Source organism: Branchiostoma floridae, chromosome 14 (genome assembly GCF_000003815.2).
Source record: "Branchiostoma floridae strain S238N-H82 chromosome 14, Bfl_VNyyK, whole genome shotgun sequence".
Classification (NCBI taxonomy): Eukaryota; Metazoa; Chordata; class Leptocardii; order Amphioxiformes; family Branchiostomatidae; genus Branchiostoma; species Branchiostoma floridae.
In genome coordinates, this window is record NC_049992.1 from 18,620,546 (window position 1) to 18,644,214 (window position 23,669).

General features: G+C 44.9%; 3 protein-coding genes across 3 annotated transcripts in view; 1 reads left to right on the forward strand and 2 right to left on the reverse strand.

The window, feature by feature from the left end:
- LOC118431158 (ciliogenesis and planar polarity effector 2-like) overlaps nucleotides 1–6,784 on the reverse strand; it is a 9,694-nt gene extending 2,910 nt beyond the window's left edge. The window contains exons 1-3 of the mRNA XM_035842275.1: nucleotides 6,600–6,784; nucleotides 5,184–5,329; nucleotides 3,751–3,882 (exon numbers count right to left, since the gene is read on the reverse strand). Coding sequence (XP_035698168.1) covers nucleotides 3,751–3,882; nucleotides 5,184–5,329; nucleotides 6,600–6,723 — 402 coding nt within the window. The 5' untranslated portion in view covers nucleotides 6,724–6,784. The remainder of the gene's footprint in view (nucleotides 1–3,750; nucleotides 3,883–5,183; nucleotides 5,330–6,599) is intronic.
- A 195-nt stretch (nucleotides 6,785–6,979) lies between these two features.
- Nucleotides 6,980–17,888, forward strand: LOC118430577 (F-box only protein 42-like). The gene is made up of 8 exons (XM_035841534.1): nucleotides 6,980–7,423; nucleotides 7,832–8,083; nucleotides 11,695–11,806; nucleotides 12,288–12,440; nucleotides 13,922–14,018; nucleotides 14,666–14,722; nucleotides 16,047–16,163; nucleotides 16,662–17,888. The coding sequence occupies exons 1-8, from the start codon at nucleotides 7,279–7,281 to the stop codon at nucleotides 17,859–17,861; spliced, it is 2,133 nt and encodes a 710-aa protein (XP_035697427.1). The 5' UTR covers nucleotides 6,980–7,278; the 3' UTR covers nucleotides 17,862–17,888.
- A 2,289-nt stretch (nucleotides 17,889–20,177) lies between these two features.
- On the reverse strand, nucleotides 20,178–22,751 carry LOC118429921 (tripartite motif-containing protein 3-like). The gene is made up of 2 exons (XM_035840549.1): nucleotides 20,964–22,751; nucleotides 20,178–20,480 (listed from the first exon to the last, which is right to left on the reverse strand). Exons 1-2 carry the CDS (start codon nucleotides 22,488–22,490, stop codon nucleotides 20,205–20,207), a joined length of 1,803 nt encoding a protein of 600 aa, XP_035696442.1. The 5' UTR covers nucleotides 22,491–22,751; the 3' UTR covers nucleotides 20,178–20,204.
- Between the last annotated feature and the right edge of the window lie 918 nt (nucleotides 22,752–23,669).

The following is a 23,669-nucleotide window of genomic DNA, read 5'->3' on the forward strand; positions in this document are numbered from 1 at the left end:
TCGTAAGCTAAGTGCTTATTCAATGAATTGGAAATGCTGTGTTTGGTTGTTGTAGGTTCTCTTTCGTAGATACAAACTCTGGTTTAACCAAGGTGTATGTGTGTTGTTGTTGAACTTGAAAGCAGTTTTCTGACTCAATCATAGAAGAAACATTGCTAGTCAGATTGATAATGTGTATACCAGTAGGTTCAACTGATAAGAAAACATTTTCTGCTTGTACTGGGACAACCTCAAAATTGCATGTTGTGTTCCAGTTAAGTTGTTGCAAGAATGAAACTAGATTGCTGTTTGAACTGTGCATGCTTAAAGTAGAAGTGCCATGGCTATCTGGCAATGCTGTTATGGGACTTCTGGCATGTGAGTCATAAACAAAATACTTGTTATCAGCGTGCAACAATGCTACTGTTGAACCAGTTATTCCATGTGCTGTTATGAAAAGACAAGTGTTGGATTCAGCAAATGCTGCTTCTAGGGCTTTCTTTAAGGTGTAATAAGGATAGACTGCTTCTGTGGCAAATATGTCTCCAGTGTAAGACTCTTTTATTGATACACGTACAGTATTGTTGTAAAGTTGCAAATAGTCTGGAATATCATCAACGGAGAGGAACTCCACACCAGATCTTAGTGATGGTTTTATGTAGGTGTATAGTGCATCTCCTTGAAAAAGTACACCATCAAGGTCTGTACTTGTCCAGGTAATTGCTTGTCTGCAAGTACTGTGGTTAACAACTGCCATTAAAGCATTTGCAGTGCATTGTTTGCCTCTATTATCTCCACTGAAAATGATGTCACCTTGGTGGTATTTTCCCGATAAAATAGATTCACACATTGTTCACAATATATGTGTTCTTTGCTTGACTTTATTTGCACAATGCACAGTGCTCAGTGGCACGATTGAGTCTGGTGTGTGCAAAATGCACAGTGCTCAATGGCACGATTGGTCTGGTGTGTGCAAAATGCACAGTGCTCAATGGCACGATTGGTCTGGTGTGTGCAAAATGCACAGTGCTCAATGGCACGATAGGTCTGGTGTGTGCAAAATGCACAGTGCTCAATGGCACGATAGGTCTGGTGTGTGCAAAATGCACAGTGCTCAGTGGCACAATTGGTCTGGTGTGTGCAAAATGCAGTGCTCAGTGGCACGATTGAGTCTGGTATGTGCAAAATGCACAGTGATCAATGATCTGTTAATAGGTCTCAAGGTCTAATTTGGTTGGATCAAGGACTCTCTTTCAAACCTCTTTGGTTGGATGCAAAATGTAATGCGTAGATTTCAGCAGAAGAAGTATAAATGTGTACTGTGTAAAATCTTATTGAGTACAGACTTTTGCTAGCTGTAAGTTTCTGTATATTACTGTGTCACTTGTATATATAGCAGAGAACAGTCTAAGGCGTCACTGAAACAGAAAGAAAATATTGTCTTGATCACATAACATCTTACTAGTACCAACAAAAAGCAAAAATCTACAAAAGTTCAGGTGTGACATCTTGCCAACTGCTTTGCTGATTGTTTAACAGTTAGCTACAATCCGTTGTTTTCTACTATTCTTTGGAAATGTATGTTTTAATGTATTAGAATCCGATCCATCTTTTCAACTTGTACGATATTTTTACAATCAAAAATGCCCTGCATAATGCCTCGCATCGGCTCAAGCACAGTGCACCATTAAACTATCTAAATTCTCGTCAATCCCCACACACTGGTTTTACTAAAAAAACTATATACCGTTCCTTGGAAATATGTTTCAATGTGTCCGAATTCATGATCACTATCTTTTCAAATTGTACGTTACTCTTACGATCGAAAATGTCCTGCAGGACCTCCTGCAGCTGCATATATAGACGCACGCCCCCCTCCCACCCGCACGTAAACTGTTCCAATCGTTGCACAATAAACTTGACTGTATACCCTCCACAAAATCTTTCGTCAAATGTCGTGCTCATTTTACTCACATGACACTACGCCTTAGAATGTAATGTTATATTTTAATACATCCGAATTCCAGAAAGATAACTTTACAAACTGTACCAATTTCTGTACGATAAAAATCTCACCTCCTCCGCACCGTCAACGCCCGTGAGGGTATTTACCGGAATAACCCGAAATGACCCGGAATAACCCGGAATAACCGTAATATTTCTTGTTCCCATGGCCATATATACATTATTTTATGCCAAAATATTGCATTCTGCGATCTTAACTTATCAAAGCACACTGTATTTCGGTAGCTTTCATCCTTTATTAAGGTTATTCCGGGTTATTCCGGGTTATTCCGGGTTATTCCGCTAAATACCCGGACCCGTCAACGCTATCGCAAAATGAACCGTGCGATTTAACGACAACTCCTCAAATGTTACATGACCAGTGTTTTACTGCAAATCAAGAAACATTTTCCTTTCCTAGACTTTGCTAATGAGCGCTGCAATGTTTTCTGTACGAGTAGAGGTCATGGATAAACAGTATTCTTACAACGTTTATTTGAAGGGCTAAGAAGGGCTGAGAATTGTCGTAAAAACGCACGGTACATTGCGTTTATTTGAAGGGCTGAGAAGGGCTGAGAATTGTCGTAAAAACGCACGGTACATTTTGCGACCATAGCAGACCCATCCAAGGACGAACCATTAAACCGGGGACAAAGCCGGGCGCCTGCGGCGCCCCGGCAAAAATCCTCTGACAGGCATGAAATTCTGATTGACCAGGGATGCTACCAGGTCATCTGTGGTCACAGTCTTCTACTATGACCTCTGTAACAGTATTTTTACCTCTTAGGATACCTTAGAAGTTATTTAACTTAAAATCATTCTGCACCATGGAAGGTGGATGCCCCCGGATCCCCCTACAATAGTCACTTACCGCGAATCACCAATAAATTTGGACTCCCTATATAATAAAATCCTAGCTAAAAGCCTGACTAGTACATATTGTTCAAGCATAAATGAGTGTAAAGATTTCTTGAAAAAAGCATAAAGTTAAGGTAGCAAAAGGTACAAAACACGTAAAGGTACATGTGGCCCCATAGTTTTTTTTGAAGCCATAGGGGCAGTGGGTTGTTATCCACTGTGTTTATTCTCTAGGGCAAGGTGTTGGAAGGCAGAGCCCATCCCTCTTCTTTACTGTCTTCTATAACATATATAGTATAAGTCAAGTATGCATTTTATACCAAAAGCTGGAGTGAGGCCTCTGCCAAGGGGACAACATCATGATCAATGGCATCATATGGAATTCTTGCTTTGTGCGTGGCGTAACTGGTAGAGCGTTTGGCTCGAATCTAGAGGTCCCGAGTTCCATAATCGCCTTGCTACCAACATTGTGCCCTTAGGAAAGGCACTTTACGCGACCTTCCTCACTTCACCCAGGTGTAAAAATGGGTACCTGACTTCAGTTAGGGAGGTTAAAGAAAAGACTACCTTTACTGTCAGTATTGTGTATGTGGCACTGTTAATATAAGTTACTAACTTGAGTGCAGTGCAGGCTTTTAGCCAGGCATGCGTCAACGCGTCATCTGGACGAACTTTTCTTAGAATAACAAGAAATTTGATACCCCTGGACGCCCTATACTGGGGAGAAAATCCTCTGACAAGCATGAAATTCTGATTGACCAGGGATGCTACCAGGTCATCTGTGGTCACAGTCTTCTACTGTGACATCTGTAACAGTTTTTTGCCTCTTTGGATACCTTAGAATGCACTGTTTTAACTTACAAACCTTGTCTATCCAAAACCAAATAGAAAAAAAAAAACAGTGCTCACAGGTAAGATGTGGTCAAACTTCTTGAGTGCCTGCTCGCCTGCGTCCCAGAAGTGCAGTTTGAACATGATGACCTTCTCCCTCTGTACCAGCTTGGCTGGCCAGTACAGCACTGTGGTCTGGATACCTGGTGTCTGCCGAGAGAATCATGCACATTGTTGGACATCAGATCAAAGGCACAAAATAGTAGTACATGAGTAAGTAGTAGTAGTAGTAGTAGTAGTAGTAGTAGTAGTAGTAGTAGTATTGGTAGTTGTCTGGATACCTGGTGTCTGTGGAGAGAATCATGCACATTATTGGACATCAGATCAAAGGCACAAAGTAGTAGTACATGTAGTAAGTAGTAGTAGTAGTAGTAGTAGTAGTAGTAGTAGTAGTAGTAGTAGTAGTATTGGTAGTTGTCTGGATACCTGGTGTCTGCCGAGAGAATCATGCACATTGTTAGACATCAGATCAAAGGCACAAAATAGTAGTACATGTAGTAGTAGTAGTAGTAGTAGTAGTAGTACTAGTAGTAGTACATGTAGTAGTAGTTACTGTAGTAGTAGTAGTGGTAGTTGTCTGGATACCTGGTGTCTGGGGACACAATCTCATTATTGGACATCAGATCAAAGGCACAATTGAATGCTGTAGTATCGGAAAAAAAATGCAATGAGGGGCCCAGAGTCGCTTGTCTTTTTCGGGCCTTTTTCGTGTCAAATTATACCAAAAATTATGATGATTTTTAACCCCTTCTTGAGTTATTCCCTTTCAAAGTCTGAAACTAAACACATCAAAAACAAGCTGCTAGGGGGCCCAAGCCTACACCGCTTGAAGACTGTGACCACAAATGACCTAGTAGTTGTAGCATCCCTGGTAAATCAGAATTTTATGCTTGTCAGAGGATCTGCTCCCCAGTGTACATTGAAAAGGGTGTCCAGTGCACCCAACTTCTTATTATTGTTAGGACAGCATGTCCAAAAGATGGTGCTGAATTGCTGATGGGTGCATGCCTGACTAAAAGAGTCCTCCCCAGAGGATCGAATAATGGAGGCCCTCCACTATACTCCTAGCCCAGCTCCACTATACTACTTTTGAAATTTAGTGTGTTTCTTCCCTATTTTCTTGATTAGTTTTGCTAACATTAATGAAAATCCACTTTTCTAGTTGGCATTGTCTGCAAAAACTTGTGAATGGGCAATGATCAAAACAATAGTCGTTTTGCCACATCAGAACAAAGGAATCACTATAATATATTATACTACTGTCTTGTAGTATTTGACACCCTCTGTCATTGCAAAAAGAACCCATTTTCATGAACGTGCAGCGTGTTGCAATTGGTTTGGGTTATATTTGCCCCTCCACTATACTAAAAATTCTGGGGAGGACCCTGTTAAAAAGTGCCTGTGTCTGTCTTAATACAGTACAGATTTTACTATACTTAAGTTGCTCTGACCTCCTGGTGTGTAGGTGGGACCTCTATCCCGGCCAGCTTGGCGACCGTTGCCGTCTTGCCCACACCAGACTTCCCTGCCAGGTAGATCTTGTAGGAGACCATCTCTGGTTCCTGCTGGGGTGACAGACTGGGGCGCTCCAACAGACCTGGGGAAACAGGAATCAGGAGAGTTAATATTATTTATATTAATGTAGTCATGAAGTGGAAGGATGAAGTGGAAAGAGCTGAAGAAAGACTGAATGCAGCTGCAGGGTGTCCAGACCACTGCAACAGCAGGACACAGTGGACTACTACTACTACTTCTAGTCATGAAGCTACACATGTAATTGTAAATGTAACAACGTCCAGGATTTTGAGAGCCAATTGTAAAGTTTTATAGTCATGTATCTGTTGTAGTCATGAAGTTGTACGTATAAGTGTAAATGTCACAACGTCCAGGATTTCGAGAGCCAATTGCAAAGTTTTATAGCTATGTATCTGCTGTAGTCGGAGATGAAGTCGTGAAACTAGACATGTAAATGTCACAATGTGTGTAATTATTATCACTTTTTAATAATGCTTAGAAAATATTAATATTAATTACCAAGATTAATTACTAGTACCAGCATTACCAAGAATATCGTTTGGCGTAATTGGCAGTGCTTTGGGCTCAGGCCCAAGAGGTCCTGGGTTTGAAACCTACCATATCACAGGTCTTGTGCCCTTGGGAAAGGCACTTTATTTTACACAACTTTCCTCACCTCACTCAGGTGAAAAATATAAACCTACATGAATCTTCAGTTAGGGGCGTCCCTCAGATAGGACGTTAAATGGAGGTCCCGCGTTTGGGGAGATCGAGCCACATTAATATTGTTGTTGTCCTCGATTACGTCTATTATTACGCTAGAAGTGGCCTCTTGGTGCTGAGTAACAGGTGGTTTGTTTTTTCAGTCAGTTGTCTCTCTTGCCACACCTCGAGTACGTTAATTAAAGAACCCACCATGCGACCATGCATAACGAAAAGAGTAGGGGTCGTCTTCCCGGTGCGAGTGGATTATACTTTTTATTATACAGTTACAATTTATTGGTGTACCTTTCCCAGCACTGGAAATCCAGTGCTGATTGTAGTCTCAGCACTCGGTTTCCAGTGCTGACAGGAGGGCTTCCAGTGCTGAAGCTGCCTCAGCACTGGATTTCCAGTGCTGACGCCGGCTCAGCACTGGACTTCCAGTGCTGACGACCACTTCAGCACTGGTGTTCCAGTGCTGACAGAGGAGACCGTTACTTTTGTATATTTGCGTTAACGTGCCATAATTATTCACTGCAATATGTTTATTGAACAAGATCGAATCTCTGGAGTCTGAATAAACAAACAAATAACTTGAGTGACGCCCAAAGTTGCCAATGCCCCCCTCCCCCTAAACTAAGGTTCCTCACCGAAAATCCGCCGTCTGTTTCTCCTGAGTATCCCGGCGAGGTACTCCCGTCCCTCCGGCGTCTTGTGCCACTCGGGGCTGATCAGGGCGCCCGGAGAAACCAGCGACGTGACCGTGGCAGACATTTTTCAGAACCGAGGGGAAAAATATCACGATTTGGCCGCCATTTTTGTTTGTTTGCAAATCGGAATCGTTCATTCGAAAAGCGGTATCAACATCAAATGTAAATCATCCCGTTACAAGCTAAGTATATTCTCTATAAGTACTTATGTCATGTAAATGGAATCATAATTCTATTTACGTTGTGATCCAAATGGACTTTCTTTCAATTAATTGCGTTAAAGTGATTTTAGAATTTCCGATAACACCCCTATCACGAAATGTATACTTCCATCTCCCGCTATGCTTTGCGGTGAGATGTGAAAAGATAGTTTCGTCGCCAGTGCGTCCTATTTTATCCCATTTTATGAGGTGAAAAAGACAAGTATTGTTGCGTCACAGTTATTTTTCTCTCTCAGACAGAAGTTTCTCCTTATAGCAGAAGAGGAGAATTGCGCACGTGCTTCATAGGCGATTTTGTAGCCTATATTTTTGCAGCGGTGATAGCCCGGCTTCGTACGCCCCTCCCTCTTTTTCCTAAGTTTTGCGCCGATGGCAAGATTGTAGAATTGAGACTGAAAATGGACGACAGTGCCGCCTGCAGCGGCTTCTCGGTGAATGAGCTTCCCGAGGAGGTTCTAGAGAGGATCCTCCTGTTCCTGTCTCCGTACGGGCAGTATAAGACTGCCGCGCTGGTCTGTAAACTCTGGCGGAGGCTCATCAAAGGTGGGTTTTGAACTATATTTGTTACCTGGGGTCTTGCTAAGCTTGTGGTGCAGGGTTTTGTGCCCAGAGGCCATACTACCCTATCAATACATGACCAAACTAGAATAACTTAGGCACGATCTAGACACAGTGAGCCAACAACCTCTCGCCAACTCTTGCCGACAGCTTTTTTTCAGCGTCTAGATGGAAGTGTAATATTGCCATAAATATATCGGGAAAATTTCTCCCGAAAGGTCCGGACCATTCGTACGATAGCTTAGCAGGGGTCCCCGATAGCTTAGCAGGGGTCCCCGACAGCTTCCGCGCACGTGTAGATGTGTCCCGACTTCGGGAAGGCTCATAAACTTTGTGCAAATGACAGAAATGGTGGAATTCACTTTGCTATACCTAAAAATGTCATCCCTCCAGGTGTGAGCAAGCAGCACTACCAATCCTTCATCACCTCCATCGGTGAGGGAGCCATCCAATGGCAGACCATCCGCGGACCCTCCCACCAACCGCAGCCCGCGCCGCGCATCTCCCACAGCGCCTGTTACTTTGACGACGACCAGGCCATGTACGTGTTTGGCGGAAGCTCCGTGGCCAATCCCAACACTTGTTTCAATGACCTCTGGAGGTTTGACCTTGCCAGTGAGGAATGGGTGAGACCGCTGGCCTCTGGTAGGTACTGACATTTCAAGGTCAGATGTGAAGCTAAACCAAGGTCATTCATTTCTTTAAATTAAAGAAAAACAGCATTTGAATCAGTACAAAAACGTATATAGTCCCACCCAAAACACAGACTCACATACATACAGCTATACTATACATATTTTAGAAGTAATTGTGAAAGGATGCCCAAACAAGGACATCCTATGTGTCACAAGATAGACCGACGCTGTTGTTCCGATGTTGCTCTTTTAATGTATGAAACCTCTAAATGTACATAGCAGGACTCCACACTGCCAACCTCTCCGTCTCCTGAACCCCTCCTCTCTGCTCATGCGCAGTTAGCCCTGGGCATGCCTAAAACTATTACAGTGACTCCGTCACATCTGCCCCCGTTTCTTTGATTGATACACTCGTTACAGTCATCACTACTCCAAGAAACATCCTATGTTGCAGTGTGAGTCCTGTAGGCATGCATTTTACAGAGATTAACAAAACAAATTACTACTATTACCAAACTACTGCCATCAAACTAAAGTCCAAGTGTCCGTTCGAAACGTCGGCGACCTAGAATATCTAATAACAAAGTTAAATGTCTAATAACTCAGAACTACCCTTTTCTTTTCCTTATTTTAACAGGCAAGGCTACTCTAGTGTCCGTATTCGTCAGTCCTTTTTCCATGCAGTTACAATTCTCAAGTCCATATTCATCAGTCCTTTTCTTTGCTGATTCACCATATCGGTAGTGCTTCATGCCGGGTGAGACTCCACCAGTTTGATCTTACAACCATAGATTTCAGTCCCATCAAGCTTACGCCAGGCATTCTCCATGTCACGGTAGGTGGCAAATTCCACAATCCCCTCATTCCTGTGCACATCAGCAAAGGTGACTTCTCCAGCTTCCCGCACGTAATCCTTCAAGTCCTGCCAGCTACAGCGACTGGACAAGTTCTTCACGATCAGGCGGTAGTTAGTGCGGACAGGCGGGCCATATCGTTTCCTGCTCCCGGGCCCCCAGCCGCCTCCATGGTTGTGAACGTCACGATACCCTGGGCCAAAGCTACGCTGGCTCCCTCTATACGATTTGCCACGACCACTGTAGCTGTACTCGCTCGATCTGAATCCTCGGCTCCTGTCGTAGTCTCCGTCCCGTCTGTAATCAACACGACCTCCTCCGTCACCATGGCAACCGAATGCTGGTCCGTTATTGGTGGAGGCTATCCTCCCGTCTCCTGCGGATGTGGGTCCCTGACCAAACTTATGCATTGGAGCTGTCTGTACCAGCCTGGCCAGGTTCGGGATGTCACGTCCGAGGATGACAGGTCTTGGCAGGTTTTGGCTCACTTTGGCCTTTACCGCATAGGTTGTATTCCCCACCTTGATAGCGACTTTTGCGGTCGGATAGTTTTGTATATCCCCATGGATGCACTTTATCCCGCCCTGAGCATCTGGCATGATCTTCATAGGGTGGACCAAGTCATTGTGGACAAATGTCTGCGTACTTCCCGTGTCTAACAACATAGTCACGGGTGTTCCCTCGACTTCCCCTTCATACTCGTACCCTGTCACTTTTCCGTTGTTGGCGTATAATGAGGTCCCCTGGGACGGCTCCATTGGTTGTCTCACTTGCGGGCAGGCCCTGGCCAAGTGCTCCGGGCTGTTGCAGTTGTAGCACTTCTTGACAATGCGGGCATCTCCGGGATTTTGAAATTCCACCGTGTCCACCCTGGTTGCCTATGAGCCTCCAGAAAGTGCTGAGCCATCTCTGCCATCTCTTTCATGGACTGCGGGGCTCGCTCTCGTAGGTGAGTGGCCAAGTCCGTGGGACATGCCTCCATGAATTGTTCCCTGACGAACATGTCCCGGAGGGACTCATAGTCCCTGGTTGTCTTGGACAAATCTACCCATCGGTCAACGTACTTGGTCAGTCGCACCAGAAACTGTCCCGGACTCTCCCCTTTTTCTGGTTGGTTGTGACGGAACTTGGCCCGGAATCCGTCTTCCGTAAGATTGTAGCGCTTCATAAGTGCCTCCTTCACCTTTTCATAATCCCGGGCGTCATCATCGCTAAGCCGAGAATATACTTCCAGTGCCGTTCCGTTGAGCAAAGCACTTAAGGTGGAGGCCCATGTTGTCTCCTTCCAGCCGTTGGAGGTTGCGAACCTCCTGACCTCTGTAGAAAGGCATCGAGGTCGTCCTTGCCATCCTCGAAGGCTGGAAGCTTGGGTATCTTCGCCCGAACACTTTCCGTTTCTGCGGCTACACCCCTCTCCGGCCCCAGCTGTCTCATCTCCAGCTGATGTCGCCGTTCCGCTTCCTTCTCCTGCCTTTCCTTCTCTTTTTCAACAGCTTGTAACTTCAGCTTCTCTATCTCTACCTCCCGTTCCTTCTCTTTCTCTTCAGCTTCTAGCTTCAGCTTCTCAGCTTCTAACTGCAGTTTCTCCATCTCTACCTGCCGTTCCTTCTCTTTCTCTTCAGCTTCTAACTTCAGCTTCTCAGCTTCTAACTTCATCTTTCCAGCTTCTAACTGCAGTTTCTCCATCTTTACCTGCCGTTCCTTCTCTTTCTCTTCAGCTTCTAACTTCATCTTTCCAGCTTCTAACTGCAGTTTCTCCATCTCTACCTGCCGTTCCTTCTCTTTCTCTTCAGCTTCTAACTTCAGCTTCTCAGCTTCTAACTTCATCTTTCCAGCTTCTAACTGCAGTTTCTCCATCTCTACCTGCCGTTCCTTCTCTTTCTCTTCAGCTTCTAACTTCAGCTTCTCAGCTTCTAACTTCATCTTTCCAGCTTCTAACTGCAGTTTCTCCATCTCTACCTGCCGTTCCTTCTCTCTCTCTTCGGCTTCTAACTTCAACTTTTGCATTTCTCTTTCCTTGGCTCTCTCCTCCCTCTCCAGTGCCTGCTGCACATACGTTTGCAAAGCCTCCTCCTTCAGGCCTAGTTTCGAACCTGCCTCGATATATCCTTCCATCTTCCTTTTTTTTTTTTTTGTTGTTGACGCTCTACAGTTTACTGATTTGTTTTGGCCCGTCAGGGGGTGACGTTCTACAGTTTACTGATTTGTTTTGGCCCGTCTGGGGTGACGTTCTATTCCGCTTGCTTGATATCATGCACACACAAAGAAGATGTTTGTTGCCATACGAATTGGTTCCATATGCATCCAATTAAGAAGGCATCACTGAAAGTATGGTTGAAAGTCTTTGCCCTTCCCTTCCTCAGCAGTAGGATACATCAACATCTTGGCCAGTCGGACAGCCTTCCAAACTTTCTACTCACGGCTTGGCTAATGGCCACTCTCGTTCGCCTCTACTACATGAAAAGTTCCGTTCGGGAAGTTCCGTAGGCTAAGGGTCTCACTTACCGGTCGTAGACCTTCCGTGAATTTTATCCCACTTCTCGACACCACTTGTCACAAGATAGACCGACGCTGTTGTTCCGATATTGCTCTTTTAATCCATGAAACCTCTAAATCTACATAGCAGGACTTCACACTGCCGAACTTTCGTCTCCTAAACTCCTCCTCTCTGCTCATGCGCAGTTAGCCCTGGGCATGCCTAAAACTATTACAGTGACTCCGTCACACTGGGTAACCTCTGACCTTTGCCCTTTGAACCCTACCCCAGGTTCATACCCCTCTCCCAAGGCTTGGGCCTCACTGCTCCGGTACAAGCGCTGCCTGGTCCTGTTCGGAGGGTGTGCCAGACCAAGTCCCTACCCCTACCACCAGCCAGAGAGGTAGGACTTTTGGGTTTACAGAAAAAGCTGGGCTGGAGTCACCAAAATTTTTGACTGTCCAACTCCAGTCTTTGTCAAGGAATGAGAAATTCACAACTGCTTTTAATAGTTTTATGACATCAATTTATGCAGATAGAACATGTGGATCATAATTTACAGAAAGTCTATGGCTTTCCCTGCCTCTATTGAGGGATTGTTGTAAAGTCCAGATGTAGATGACTTCATTTTTTCTGCAACTTATGATCCACTGCTCACCGAGTTACGTGTGCTATCTGCATATAGTGACATCGCAAAAGCAGTGGATTGTTCATTCCTTGACAAAGACTTTAAGAGATGGACAGTGGAAAATTTGAGTAAGACTAATTAAAAAAAAGGCAATTAAACTTTAATCCAAAATGACATCTATATTGTACCAGCACAGATGAACTTCCAAGCTTACTGTACACTACTGTATGTGTTTTACTTGTGTTTTTTACCACAGGTACTTTGATGAGATTCACCTCTACACACCAACAGACAATAGATGGAACAATGTGGTCACGTCACCCTCCCCCCCTCCTGTAGCTGGCCATGGAGCCAGTGTTATAGGAGACAGGATGGTGGTGATAGGGGGGTCCCTCAGTCTACAGAGGAGGTGAGTAGGGGGTATGATGGGGTTAGGGGGGGGGTCTTACCTTAGATGGAACAATGTGGTCACATCACCCTCCCCCCTCCTGTAGCTGGCCATGGAGCCAGTGTTATAGGAGACAGAATGGTGATGATAGGGGGGTCCCTCAGTCTACAGAGGAGGTGAGTAGGAGGTGTGATGGGCTTTTACAACATCTTGTCAGGTCTCCTTTGTTCCCCAACATGCTACTGATGTTGTGTCTTTGGAAAAGGAGCTTTGCATGACTTCCCTCACTTCACTCAAGCTTAATGGATAAGTACCCAGCTTTTGTTATGGTCGTTCCTCAGATAGAATGTTAAGTGGATGTCCTATATTTGAGTTCAGAGCCACACCTGAAGCATTTGGAAGATTCCACCACACTTAACAGAAAGAGTTGGGGTTCGTCCCAGTGTGAGTGCATCAAATAAATCTGTCCGCATATACTGCTTGTACTCTTCAGTACAAACAAACAAACAAACAATGGCGTGTATGGTGGTGAGGTGGTTTACCGGGTATGCAATACAAAGAAACAAAAAGCCACTTGATTGTTGTTTTAAGGGCTTAAGCCAATTAAACTTATCTTAATTTTTTTAGGGATTCGAAATTTCATTAGGCGATTAGGGTGAATCTGGTGATCAGCTGAAGGCAAACCATCTACCAGCATCAAACTTTGACACAGGCTTTTAGCTAGGATTTTATAATAGGGAGTCCAAACTTATTGGTGAGTCGCCGTAAGTGACTACTAGTATTGTAGGGGGGTCCTGGGGCATCCGCCTTCCATGGTGCAGAGTTTTTGGTGATTTTAAGTTAAAATAGTGCATTCTAAGGTTTCCCAAGTGGCAAAAATACTGTTACAGAGGTCACAGTAGAACCACCTGGTTCCTGGTAGCATCCATGGTCAACCAGAATTTCATGCTTGTCAAGGATTTTCTCCCCAGTGTAAGGGCGTCCAGGGCAGGGCTCTAGCCAGCGTCCGTTTTTCCGTCAACTGACGGAAATTTGCTGCGAGTGAAGGAAAAATTTTGAAACCAATCCGTCAACCTTGACAGACAAAAGTCTGATAAAAGCTCCTTGGTGGAAGTTACAGGTGGCCTGGGGACGCTGTCCACGGCCGTAAAAGCCACACACTGTTTGTTTTGCTATTGTTATGATTGTTGACAATGTGTGTTGGTGTCCTTTTGCATACGATAATCTCATTAAAACCCGTTTTTCAAGGTTTCAGTCCAGTCTCTCTAACTCCTGGAATAGTGTTTTGGCAACAATGGGAATTGGCTGACGGAAAAAAAAATCGAGCTGGCTAGAGCCCTGGTCCAGGGGCATCAAATTTCTTGTTATTCTAAGAAAAGTGCGTCCAGTTGACGCGTTGACGCATGCCTGGCGAAAAGCCTGCTTTGACATCTGATTTCTTCTACATTTTACCTTTTTTTAACTTCTCATGCCTAAGCATGCCTGTTGTGTGTCCTGTGCAGGTCCAACGATGTTTGGGTGCTGAACCTACAGACCATGGAGTGGACCATGCAGCAGGTCCAGGGAACCCCTCCTCTTCCTAGGTTTGGACACACACAGGTACATTGGACTGTGTATTTGTTTATTTATCTATTCCTTTGGATTTATTAACACTTAACAGCCAAGGTTTCCCAACTAAATGTTAACTATTATTAATGACTAACCCTAGTACAACTGTTTTGTTTGCTGTTTATGTTTATTCAGTAACTCCTCTTGAAAGCATAATTTCTCAGGAACATTTTTGTTTTTTTGTATGGATCAGTGTGATCTTTTGCAAGTAGGGGAAGGGTAAAACATAGCCTAAGATGGAATCTTTTAAAATGTTTTATTGGATGCAGCATTGTCCTGTGAAAGGACTGTACCCAGGGTTCTAGCCATGATTTTATTTCAGTGCAATGTTATGGCTAGGTAGCAATTTGGGCGCCGGATGGTTTGGAAGGGGGAGGGTCTTGACCCTTCCACAATGAGGAGATTTTGAAAATATAAACCCTAGGTTGCCAGCCTTTAGGGAAGAGTAGGGATGAACCTCTAAATTATAGTTCAAAGGTTCCTTCAAGGTTGCAATTGACACACATTTTAGTTCCATTCCATAAGAAACTTGTTTTAAAAGCCAGCCAATATGTACACTTCTGGTTATACTATTCAAAATCACTCGGCTGATCTTGTTATATAGATGTACTGTACTGTGTTTTGTTTGTTTTTGACAGGTAGTTTTGGATGACCAGACCATCCTGATCATTGGTGGATGTGGAGGAGCCAATCAGGTAGAGCTTACATCATTTCCTGTATGACATCACTTCCTCTATGATATCACTTCCTGTATCATGTGACACTGTCTTAACATTTGCTGTTCAGACTGTAAGGATTTTTCTGTCTCTCTTCGGTATTCACTCTTTTTCATCACTTAGAATGAGACTTCAGATGTGAGATTTATATTTCAGCCCTGTTTTCCTGTGGTTTTGATTATTTTAATTGACATGAGTTACTAAGTGTATGATAAGTGTTTTTAAACAAACAGACCAATTTTGAGGCTTGGTCTTGCCACAAACAACCAACCAACGAACTAGACAGATATGTTAACAAGAAAAGCAACATTTTTTGCAAAATCAGGGCTCGAAATACCACCTGCATATGCAGGTTAGTGCAGGTAAAATTGGAGCTGTGCAGGTATTTCTGGTGTCTACCAGACTCTACCTGCACCTAACCTGCACTGGGCCATGTACTGGGTTTTATACATATTATGTCCTATGAAGTATGATGTCGGTGTATGTGGATTGTTATTAGCTGCATTGACTATTACCACCTATTAAGTATAAAAGAAAAAAATAGCAATGGTTCCTCAACAATTTTAGTATGATCCATATTTCCTAAATTCAGAGTGGTGCAGGTAAAACTTGTCTGGTGCAGGTAATTTTCAAGATTACCTGCACCAGTGCAGGAATGCAGTAAAAAGTATTTCGAGCCCTGAAAATGCAGAACGTTTTCCCTCTAGCCTTGTGTCAAGCTACTCGCAAACAATGCTATACCTGTCCAGTAGGCTTGCCCCAACGTAGTGTGTGCAAGTTAAAAAAAGAATTGGGGGTATGAATGGGGCCACAGTATCTGAGTAGCCTGACATGATAGCTAGCACAGGTAGACAGCCTAGCCTTTTCTGTAAACCTTTTCTGCTCTGAGGAAGAAAGAAAAAGCACCAGCAAAAACTATCTGTTTTCTCCTTTGGGTAAAACATAATACTTAAAGATACATTGATGTATCAATGACAAAGTTAAAAGTTAAAGTTGCCCGTACATCAGTAACAGATGCGTAGGGGTGGCGCCCATCTCCATTTCTGTTGCCCTTGGGCCACACATGTGCAAGCCACTACAGCAGGGGGCTGGTCCGTTGGTAGTGATGTGTGTTTAACTTCCATACTCTTCCTCATTAGTGCTGAGTGCTAAGCAGAGAAAGCAGCATGTACCATTTTTAAAGTCTTTGGTATGACTCGGCCGGGGATCGAACTCATGACCTACCGAATGCAAGGCGAATACTGTACCCACTCGGCCATTGCACCGGTTTATCAATGACAAAGCCTTGTTTAATTTGTCCCAGAACTTCAGTGATGCCTGGATGTTGAGGCTAGACACGACACCATGGACATGGACCCAGCTGGGGGTGGACAATGAGAACCTGGCTGCACCACACATCTGGTGTCATCCCGGCTGTAAGGTTCGTACTTTCCACACGTCATGCATCTCATGTATCCCTTAAAGTTGAACCTCTGGCGTTTTAAAAGGCAGTGCTGCCCCCCTCCCCCTAAAAAGAAATTACTGTAATATTAATGCATTTAAGTTCGTGGGGATGTAAATTTGTGGTGAGGAGAAAATGACGTTTTGCAGTTGTTTGTGATATCCAGGCACCTCCAACACATCATGATACTGTACAAAATAAAGTATGCACATGTACATTTGTAGTGTTTACCACTGTTTAGACAAGGAATTAGGTGATAGAAGACAAGAATGATTAAATTTTTCAGGGTGGTTTTGAGTTCACGCTGAGGTGGTCATCACCACGAAAACCGAAAAAATAAAACCATTGGAAACATCACTTCTCCTAGAAGTCTGCAAAAGAGGCTACTCTAACCCTTGTTGATTTTCCTGATGTTAGTGCACATTGTTTGTGGTATCAAGCTACCTCAACCAAGTTGTATTTTCTGTCCATCCACAGGTTGGTAATTACGTGGTGTTCCTCAGCCAGGATCCCAATATGTCTAACATGTCCAGCCTACACAACAAGCCCTCCCCGCTACGCCTCGAGACCCACCGACACCCGTCCCTGCAAACTCTACGCCGTCTACCACCCAGCTTCGACCCCAGCCAGTGTCCACATGGAAGCAACGGGAGGGAAGAACGACGGTGTGAAAACGGTGTACGGGGATCGTTCGCTCGGCCGGTACGCACTCTTTCTCCACAGCCTAGCACAAGCGGGCAGCAGGAGCAAAGGTTAAGATTTGGCCCGCGTGAAGCAAGGGATGTTACAGAACATGACGGTGCATCGCGTAGTCTTCCAGTGCAGCCTAGCACAAGCGGTCATCAACAACAAAGGTTACGTTTCACTCCTCGTGATGCAAGTGACAAGGATGAGCCAAGAGGTGCATGGGGAGGGTCTTCGGGGAACATTTCCGAGGGAAAGAGACCGAACCTTCCCAACGGCAGTGCCTCCAAGCAACCAAAAATGGACAGCCTACAATCGCATGCAGGAACGTCATTTGGAGACCCAACGGTACCATCCACATCGCGAGCTAATAGTGAAAGAGCAGAGTTAGGTAGAAATATGGGCTCACTTGCAATGTTTAGGGCTACCAATAGTAGCGATGGGTCTATAGCAAGCGGTAGCGATTTTGTTTCAAACGGTCAAAGAGTTGTCCCTAGAGGCCAGGGTCTTAGTGCAGCATGTCTTGAAGAAACAAAACCAATGACCAGTGGAAGTGAGAAAGACATTACATCTCCCTTCCAGCCTGCAACAAGGCCTGTCCGTCGAGTGGAAGATGGATACAACGTTGACAGAGAGGAGGTAGGTCATCGCGATGTGTCAAGCTGCAACGACAGGAAGATTAAGTCCCCACTCCACCGCTTCAGATGCGCTGATGTACCGCGGGACTGCCAGACGTGCATGGGGATGCACATGTACGTGTTGGACGTCAGCGCCGCGCAAACCACGGGGAGAGTACGGTGGCTTGAGATGCCGAACAACGAAGGATTCTTCGCGCCAGAAGAGACGAGCCTTCACTCTGTCGTGATGGGGAGGGGGGATGTGATCGTTTATGGGGGGATGGAGAGTGTTCGCAGTAAGAGGCAGACGGGAATACGGTTAGGACTGGTGACGATGCCTAACAAGCTGTACAGACTCACGGCTAGGCGGGTGTGAGGATCGTTCTTTTATCACATTTTTGGTACAACAGACTGGATCGCACTTTTACAGACAAGTAAACTGTTTGTGAATGAAGACTTTTAATGACCAATCACTTACAACAAAGTGATACTTACACAAACTTCTTGTGTCACTGATTGGACAATGATTCCACTAGGTATTCTAAGACTGCCACATTAAACGGTCCTATTTAGGAAACAATAATCCTGACCACCCGGATATCTGAAGTGTGCATGCATACTTCTGATATTACTTATGCCGCATTTAGTAGATTTCTTCAATAAATCATTTCACTGATCTTTTTTCCGTGCTTGGTATCTTTGCCAAGAGGGTTTAATATGTTTTTGATAGTGCCAAGCATCAGAAGTGAACATTAATTTGTAAATGCAAGACAGTCTCTTTTTGATCCATTTTAACACTTTTACATTTTATAAGATTCATTAACATTGCTGCGATTTCCAATAACCTGCTCATATCTGTGCTTCTGTGATGGCAAGGGAAAATTGGCAAAATAGCGCAAAGTTGACACCATAGTTCATCACCAACATCCAGTGATATATCTGCTTTACAGACATGAAATAAGAAATCCTGCCTACCAATACATTGTATAGGAGCAGAAAATTTTCCAGCGCTAAATCATACAATGTGCATACATAGAAGTAGCCAAAGCTGTGTTACATTTAGTCTTGGTTCAAATGATTGTTCAACTGCTATATGCTTGTAATATACACGGTGCTCTATTTATTTTGTTGAAAGGAAAACATAGATCTGCTAGCTAGGGTAGGTTTATTTTTCAAGATGGAGCAACTTTGTTAACAAGGTGGTAACAAATACATTGTTGTAAATACACAAATGAGTCTGTGATAAAATCTATCTATGATATATAGGTATAGTGTTAACCATTGTAGGTCTTTGTTGTTGATGAACTTATTACTATCATGATAATGTCTAAGCCCTTAAGCTGTAAATGTCTGGAGATTTTTTACACAAGTGCTATTGATGCATCATTGTGCAAAAATCTCTCAAATGGAAAAATTTTAATTCTCCTTCTATACAATGTGTATCGAACACAAATGTCCATATCAATACATGTATCACCTATATTCTTTCTGTGATACCTCTGGAAGTACTCTACAACAAGCATCATCGCCTTTCTGTCCCAGAAATCGGTACCGTGTACCGGTCTGGTCTTGGTTTCCAGGCCGTGAAACTCCTCATTTGATTAATCTCCAAGTAGATCCTACGGTAGCATAAGATGATGTCAACAGCTGCCAGAGGAGTGAAGCCGGAGTGTGTTTGCGACAGGTGCTCGTCTGACTCCCTTGGCCGGGTACACTTCTTAGCCAACTTTGATACTATCTTCTGGTACCGTAGGATCTGCTTGAAGATTACAATCGATGGCTACTTGTCATGATACTCAACAAGCAGCACGACCTTCTTGCCCTCGTCCAGCACCACGACTCTGCCGTCCCGCGCGCACGCCACGCAGCTGGGCGCCTGCAGCCCGTGGAGCAGCACCTCCCCGCGCCCTCCCGCGGGGTCGAACCGCTGGACCCGCCCGTTCTTGCCGTCCGCCACCACGACGTTTCCCGACGGCTCCACGCAGACCCCTGCCGGCCGGTTCAGCTGTCCCTCCTCCCAGCCGGGGGTGCCGAACGTCAGCTGCACTTCTCCCGATGGCTTCAAGATCTACACGTACAAAGGTAGCACATGGGAAATATCCTAACGTTATCAGAATATCAATTGTCAGAATATTCTGATCAGCCAATCAGAGAATCAACTGTAACCAAAGAAAATATTTAGGAAATTCTCTGATTGGCTAATATCTGGAAAGAAGTGGAAACCTCAGCCCAGTTTAGCAGAACATATCCAGCAAGGTATAATACATAGGCCACGGGTGATGCGCAGCTGTGTAGGATATCTAGAATTCAATCTCCAAGCAGATCATACGGTAGCGTAAGATAGTATCAAAAGCTGCCACTAGGCTAGGCCGGCTTCAATCCCCTGGCAGCTTTTGATACGATCTTAGGATCTGCTTGGATATTTTCAGAATTTAGTTGTCTTAATGATGTTTGATACCAGTAACGAAGGCCCAGGAAAAGTGTTGCATTTTCGATAACGATCCAGAAACAAAATAGCGTCTGTAGGTTCTGATTCTCTTGGGAGAAGATGTTGGAAAACTATTCTATGACGTTTTCATCACACGGATGTTTAATTGAAATGATCAATGTCAGCGGTCGACCTAAAAAAGACTAGGATAGGTTTTTGATAGGGTTAGTCGAGTAACCGAAAATGCAACATTTCCCCTAGTCCTACGTCTTTTTATAATGATATGCAAATCTATACCTTGACGTTGTTGTACCACCAATCAGCGAGGACAATGTCACCGTTCCCGTCAACGGCGACGGAGTTCATGCACACCGGGGGCGGGGCGGTGACGTCACGGTAACAGCTGAAGGACCGGACACGCCTGCCCGAGGAGCTGACGGTCAGCAGGATCCGCAGCTCGGTGTCCAGGATGACCACTCGTCCTGTCTTCGGACACACGGCCAGGTCGTGCGGACAGTGCAGGCCCGAGCTGATGTCGAACAGGTGGTTGCCGTTCTCCATGAAGGCCTGGGGGAGGTTTTGATAGATACATGTACATGTACTAGAGAAGGCCCAACTCTCTACCATATCAAAGATACCTCCGTGATATAACTACCCCCCTCGTAATGTAGAGGCCAAGGGTTACTATAGACCCTAGACCCCTATTATGACATATTGGTCCCCCCAAAGGGCAAAGATTTTATTCATCATCAAGAGAGCATCCCAACAAAACTTATGCACAACGACGCCTTTTTCCGAGAATTTCGAAAGAAACTAAACAATGGATTCGGATCATCATCATCATATCGTTCCGTGCCAGTACTGCAGCCAGGCCACGGCCTTCTCATTAGCTTCAAGCAGGTCCTGGTCGGAGGTGTTGGAATGACGGATGATTTGTCTTTAAATCTGTAAAACGTTCATTAGTGACCATCTATATTCTTACAGAAAAAGCAAAGCGTTGTGGTAAAAGTAAGCGTAGTGTTAATGAGAATATTTATCCTTACTCCTCACCTTAACTGTTTTCTTGGCGCCAACTGCCGCTGAAGAACTGGTACACTGGACGTAGAGTTGTCTTTTGGAAGAGTCGAAAGCCATTCTACCCGGCCTGACTATGCTACTCTTCTCCTCAACAAGGATGTTTCTCTGGAACCTGCCTTCTTCGTCATAGACACGCACTCTCTGTTTGGACCAATCAGAGACGAAGATGAAGCCGTCGTCGGAAACTGCCACGCCGGTTGGTTCGTCGATACGGCCTCCTGAAGACTCGCTTCCGCCAATCGTTGTGACTTTTGCGCGAACGAGGAGTTTTTCTTCCAAGTCAGATTCTTCTAGCGGGAGGGTCGGTGACGGCACGGTCTTAGGTGATGTTGCTAGTAGCTCTTGTTCGATTCTTGGACCAGACGCGTCTCTCTTTCCTGATTTGGTCACCTTCTTATCTGCCTTATCGTCGGAAACGTCTTTGCTTTCTACCACGATCTGTCCAAGACCTCCTGGAATGATACTCGGGGAAAATTTGATACGTTGTGCTGCAAAATTTTTCGTTTCATTTACCACGTCTAGTACTTTGTCATGAGCTTCACCAAGCTTGCGCACGGTCGTCAGCTTTTCTATGACTCCGGCTCTGTTCAATTTACCTCTTGACTGACCAAGGATTGCAGCAATCTCCATAGAGACTCCCTCTGCTCTTTCCTGTTGGTCCGCTATGGGTCCTCGTAACCTCTCGTACGCCCTCTCCAGCTCTTTTAACAGCTCTTCCTCGCATAGCTTCACCGCGTCCCACCACTGCCCAGCGGTACGCCTGATCTGACTCTCCACCCGTCCCCTCTCCTGCTGAAGCTGTTTCTGGTGGTCCCGAAGCTTCTTGGTTCCCACGTTCAGGTCATTGACCTGTGACGTCAGCATCCCGAGGAGAGACTGCATCTCGCAAGTCCTCATCTCTTCCGCCTCCTCCATGTTACAGACGGAGTGACCAGCGTGCTTCTTCAAGCATCCTTCGCAAACAGTTTCCTCGCATTGCTCGCAGAAGAACCGAACGTCCTCGTCACTGTGAACGTTCTTCCCGCAGATTGGTGGGAGCTTCGTTTTTGTCTTTGTCTTTGACCTTGTCCCTACTGGTTGAAGGTCATTCTCCATCAATGCTCCAGTAGGACTAGTACTGTCAGTCTCCGAAATGCCCGAGTCCCTCTCTGCACCATTAGCACCCTTTGATGATCCTTTATTCAGGTGTTCCCAGTACAGCGTACTGGACCGTCTAGTGGGAGACGTGGACAACTCCGATAACCAGAAGTTATCGGGAAGACCTTGGACTCCCTTCGGTGGCAGGCTGACCGAAGTCCGACAAGTGGGGCAGGTAAGAAACGACCTCTTGCCGACCAGGTTCACCAGGCATTCCTGACAAAATGTGTGGAGGCAGGCTAGTGCCTTTGGGTTGTTGAAGGGCTCCAAGCATATTCCGCAGTGTAAGATGGGCCGCGGTTTCTCACCTTTATCACTGCCACCGTCTGCCATCTGTATGCGTTGAATAGAAAAAAAAAACATAACAAAAGGATAACATTTGCAGGCAAATACAAGACATTTGCTTTACATATGGTCTAGCCTAACTAGCTACTGCTCTTAGAGTTTATCTTTAATCAAACACTTCCATATTTGTATATCATGGTGACCAACCCCTCAATCTCTGTCCTGCCGCTTGCTACCTAATGTAATCGAACACCACAGAGTGTCTGCTGCCAGTGACGAGGATAACACAACCTTTCGGACTAGTAAACAATTGAAAACACAACATCTCATGATATTACTTTCGCTAAGGTGAATGTTTTGACCCGCACATCGCCTGAATGCTCTGATCGTAACTTGCCCTGAGGCGTCTCTACGGTTGACGTTACTCAACCAGGTCAACAGTACACGAATTCTTCCCTCCCACCCTACATATGTATCCCCTGTACGTCACATAGATAGTAGTTGTAGTTCTTAAACGTAGACTTGATATCATTAGTAAGTACGTATACGTCGTACGTACACGTAAATTATTCTATTTTTGTTAAGAGTGGGTTAACTTCAACGATTCTTTCCCTCTCCAAACACTACAGCAAACTATCATACAATTTTTGCAGTCTGCACTTTGCATTAGAATGTTCTTCCGTTCGCACTCAAAGAATCAAACTGTCGACGACCCTATGCTGCATTTCTTGATCGGTAAACAAAATCGCCAAATCTCAAAATTTACCAGACAGGCGAACGTACTTCCGCCTGAAAGGCTACCCTGTCCGGGCTCAGTGAGTTTCGAACATCGACCTATTTCTAGATCTAAAACTCATGCAGAACATCTGCCACATTGCATTGCTGCCGTGTGTGTAGAGCTCGTCGACCGAGCTACGTTTCCTACTGCTATTAGAAAAACAACATACGGAAGCCTTACCTTAAGTGTAGCTTGATCCCTGATCATGGGAACATTTCCCCCTCCCTCAACGTGGACGGATCTCTTTAGCTTCCCGCCCCTTTGCAAGTTCGGTAACTTCTGACCCGCGAATTAGCTCGATTTGTAGTTGGAGCACGTTTGACCCACATCATAACTTGATAGGTTTACAAGGTCAGCGAATCTGTACGTCGTCTGCGGTTCAACGTGTAGATTTTCCGCGTGACACAACAAGAACTCTGGGGAGGGGGTTTGGTAAGGTCTGGTTTGTCATGTCTTTCACGGTATACCATGTTGATTTG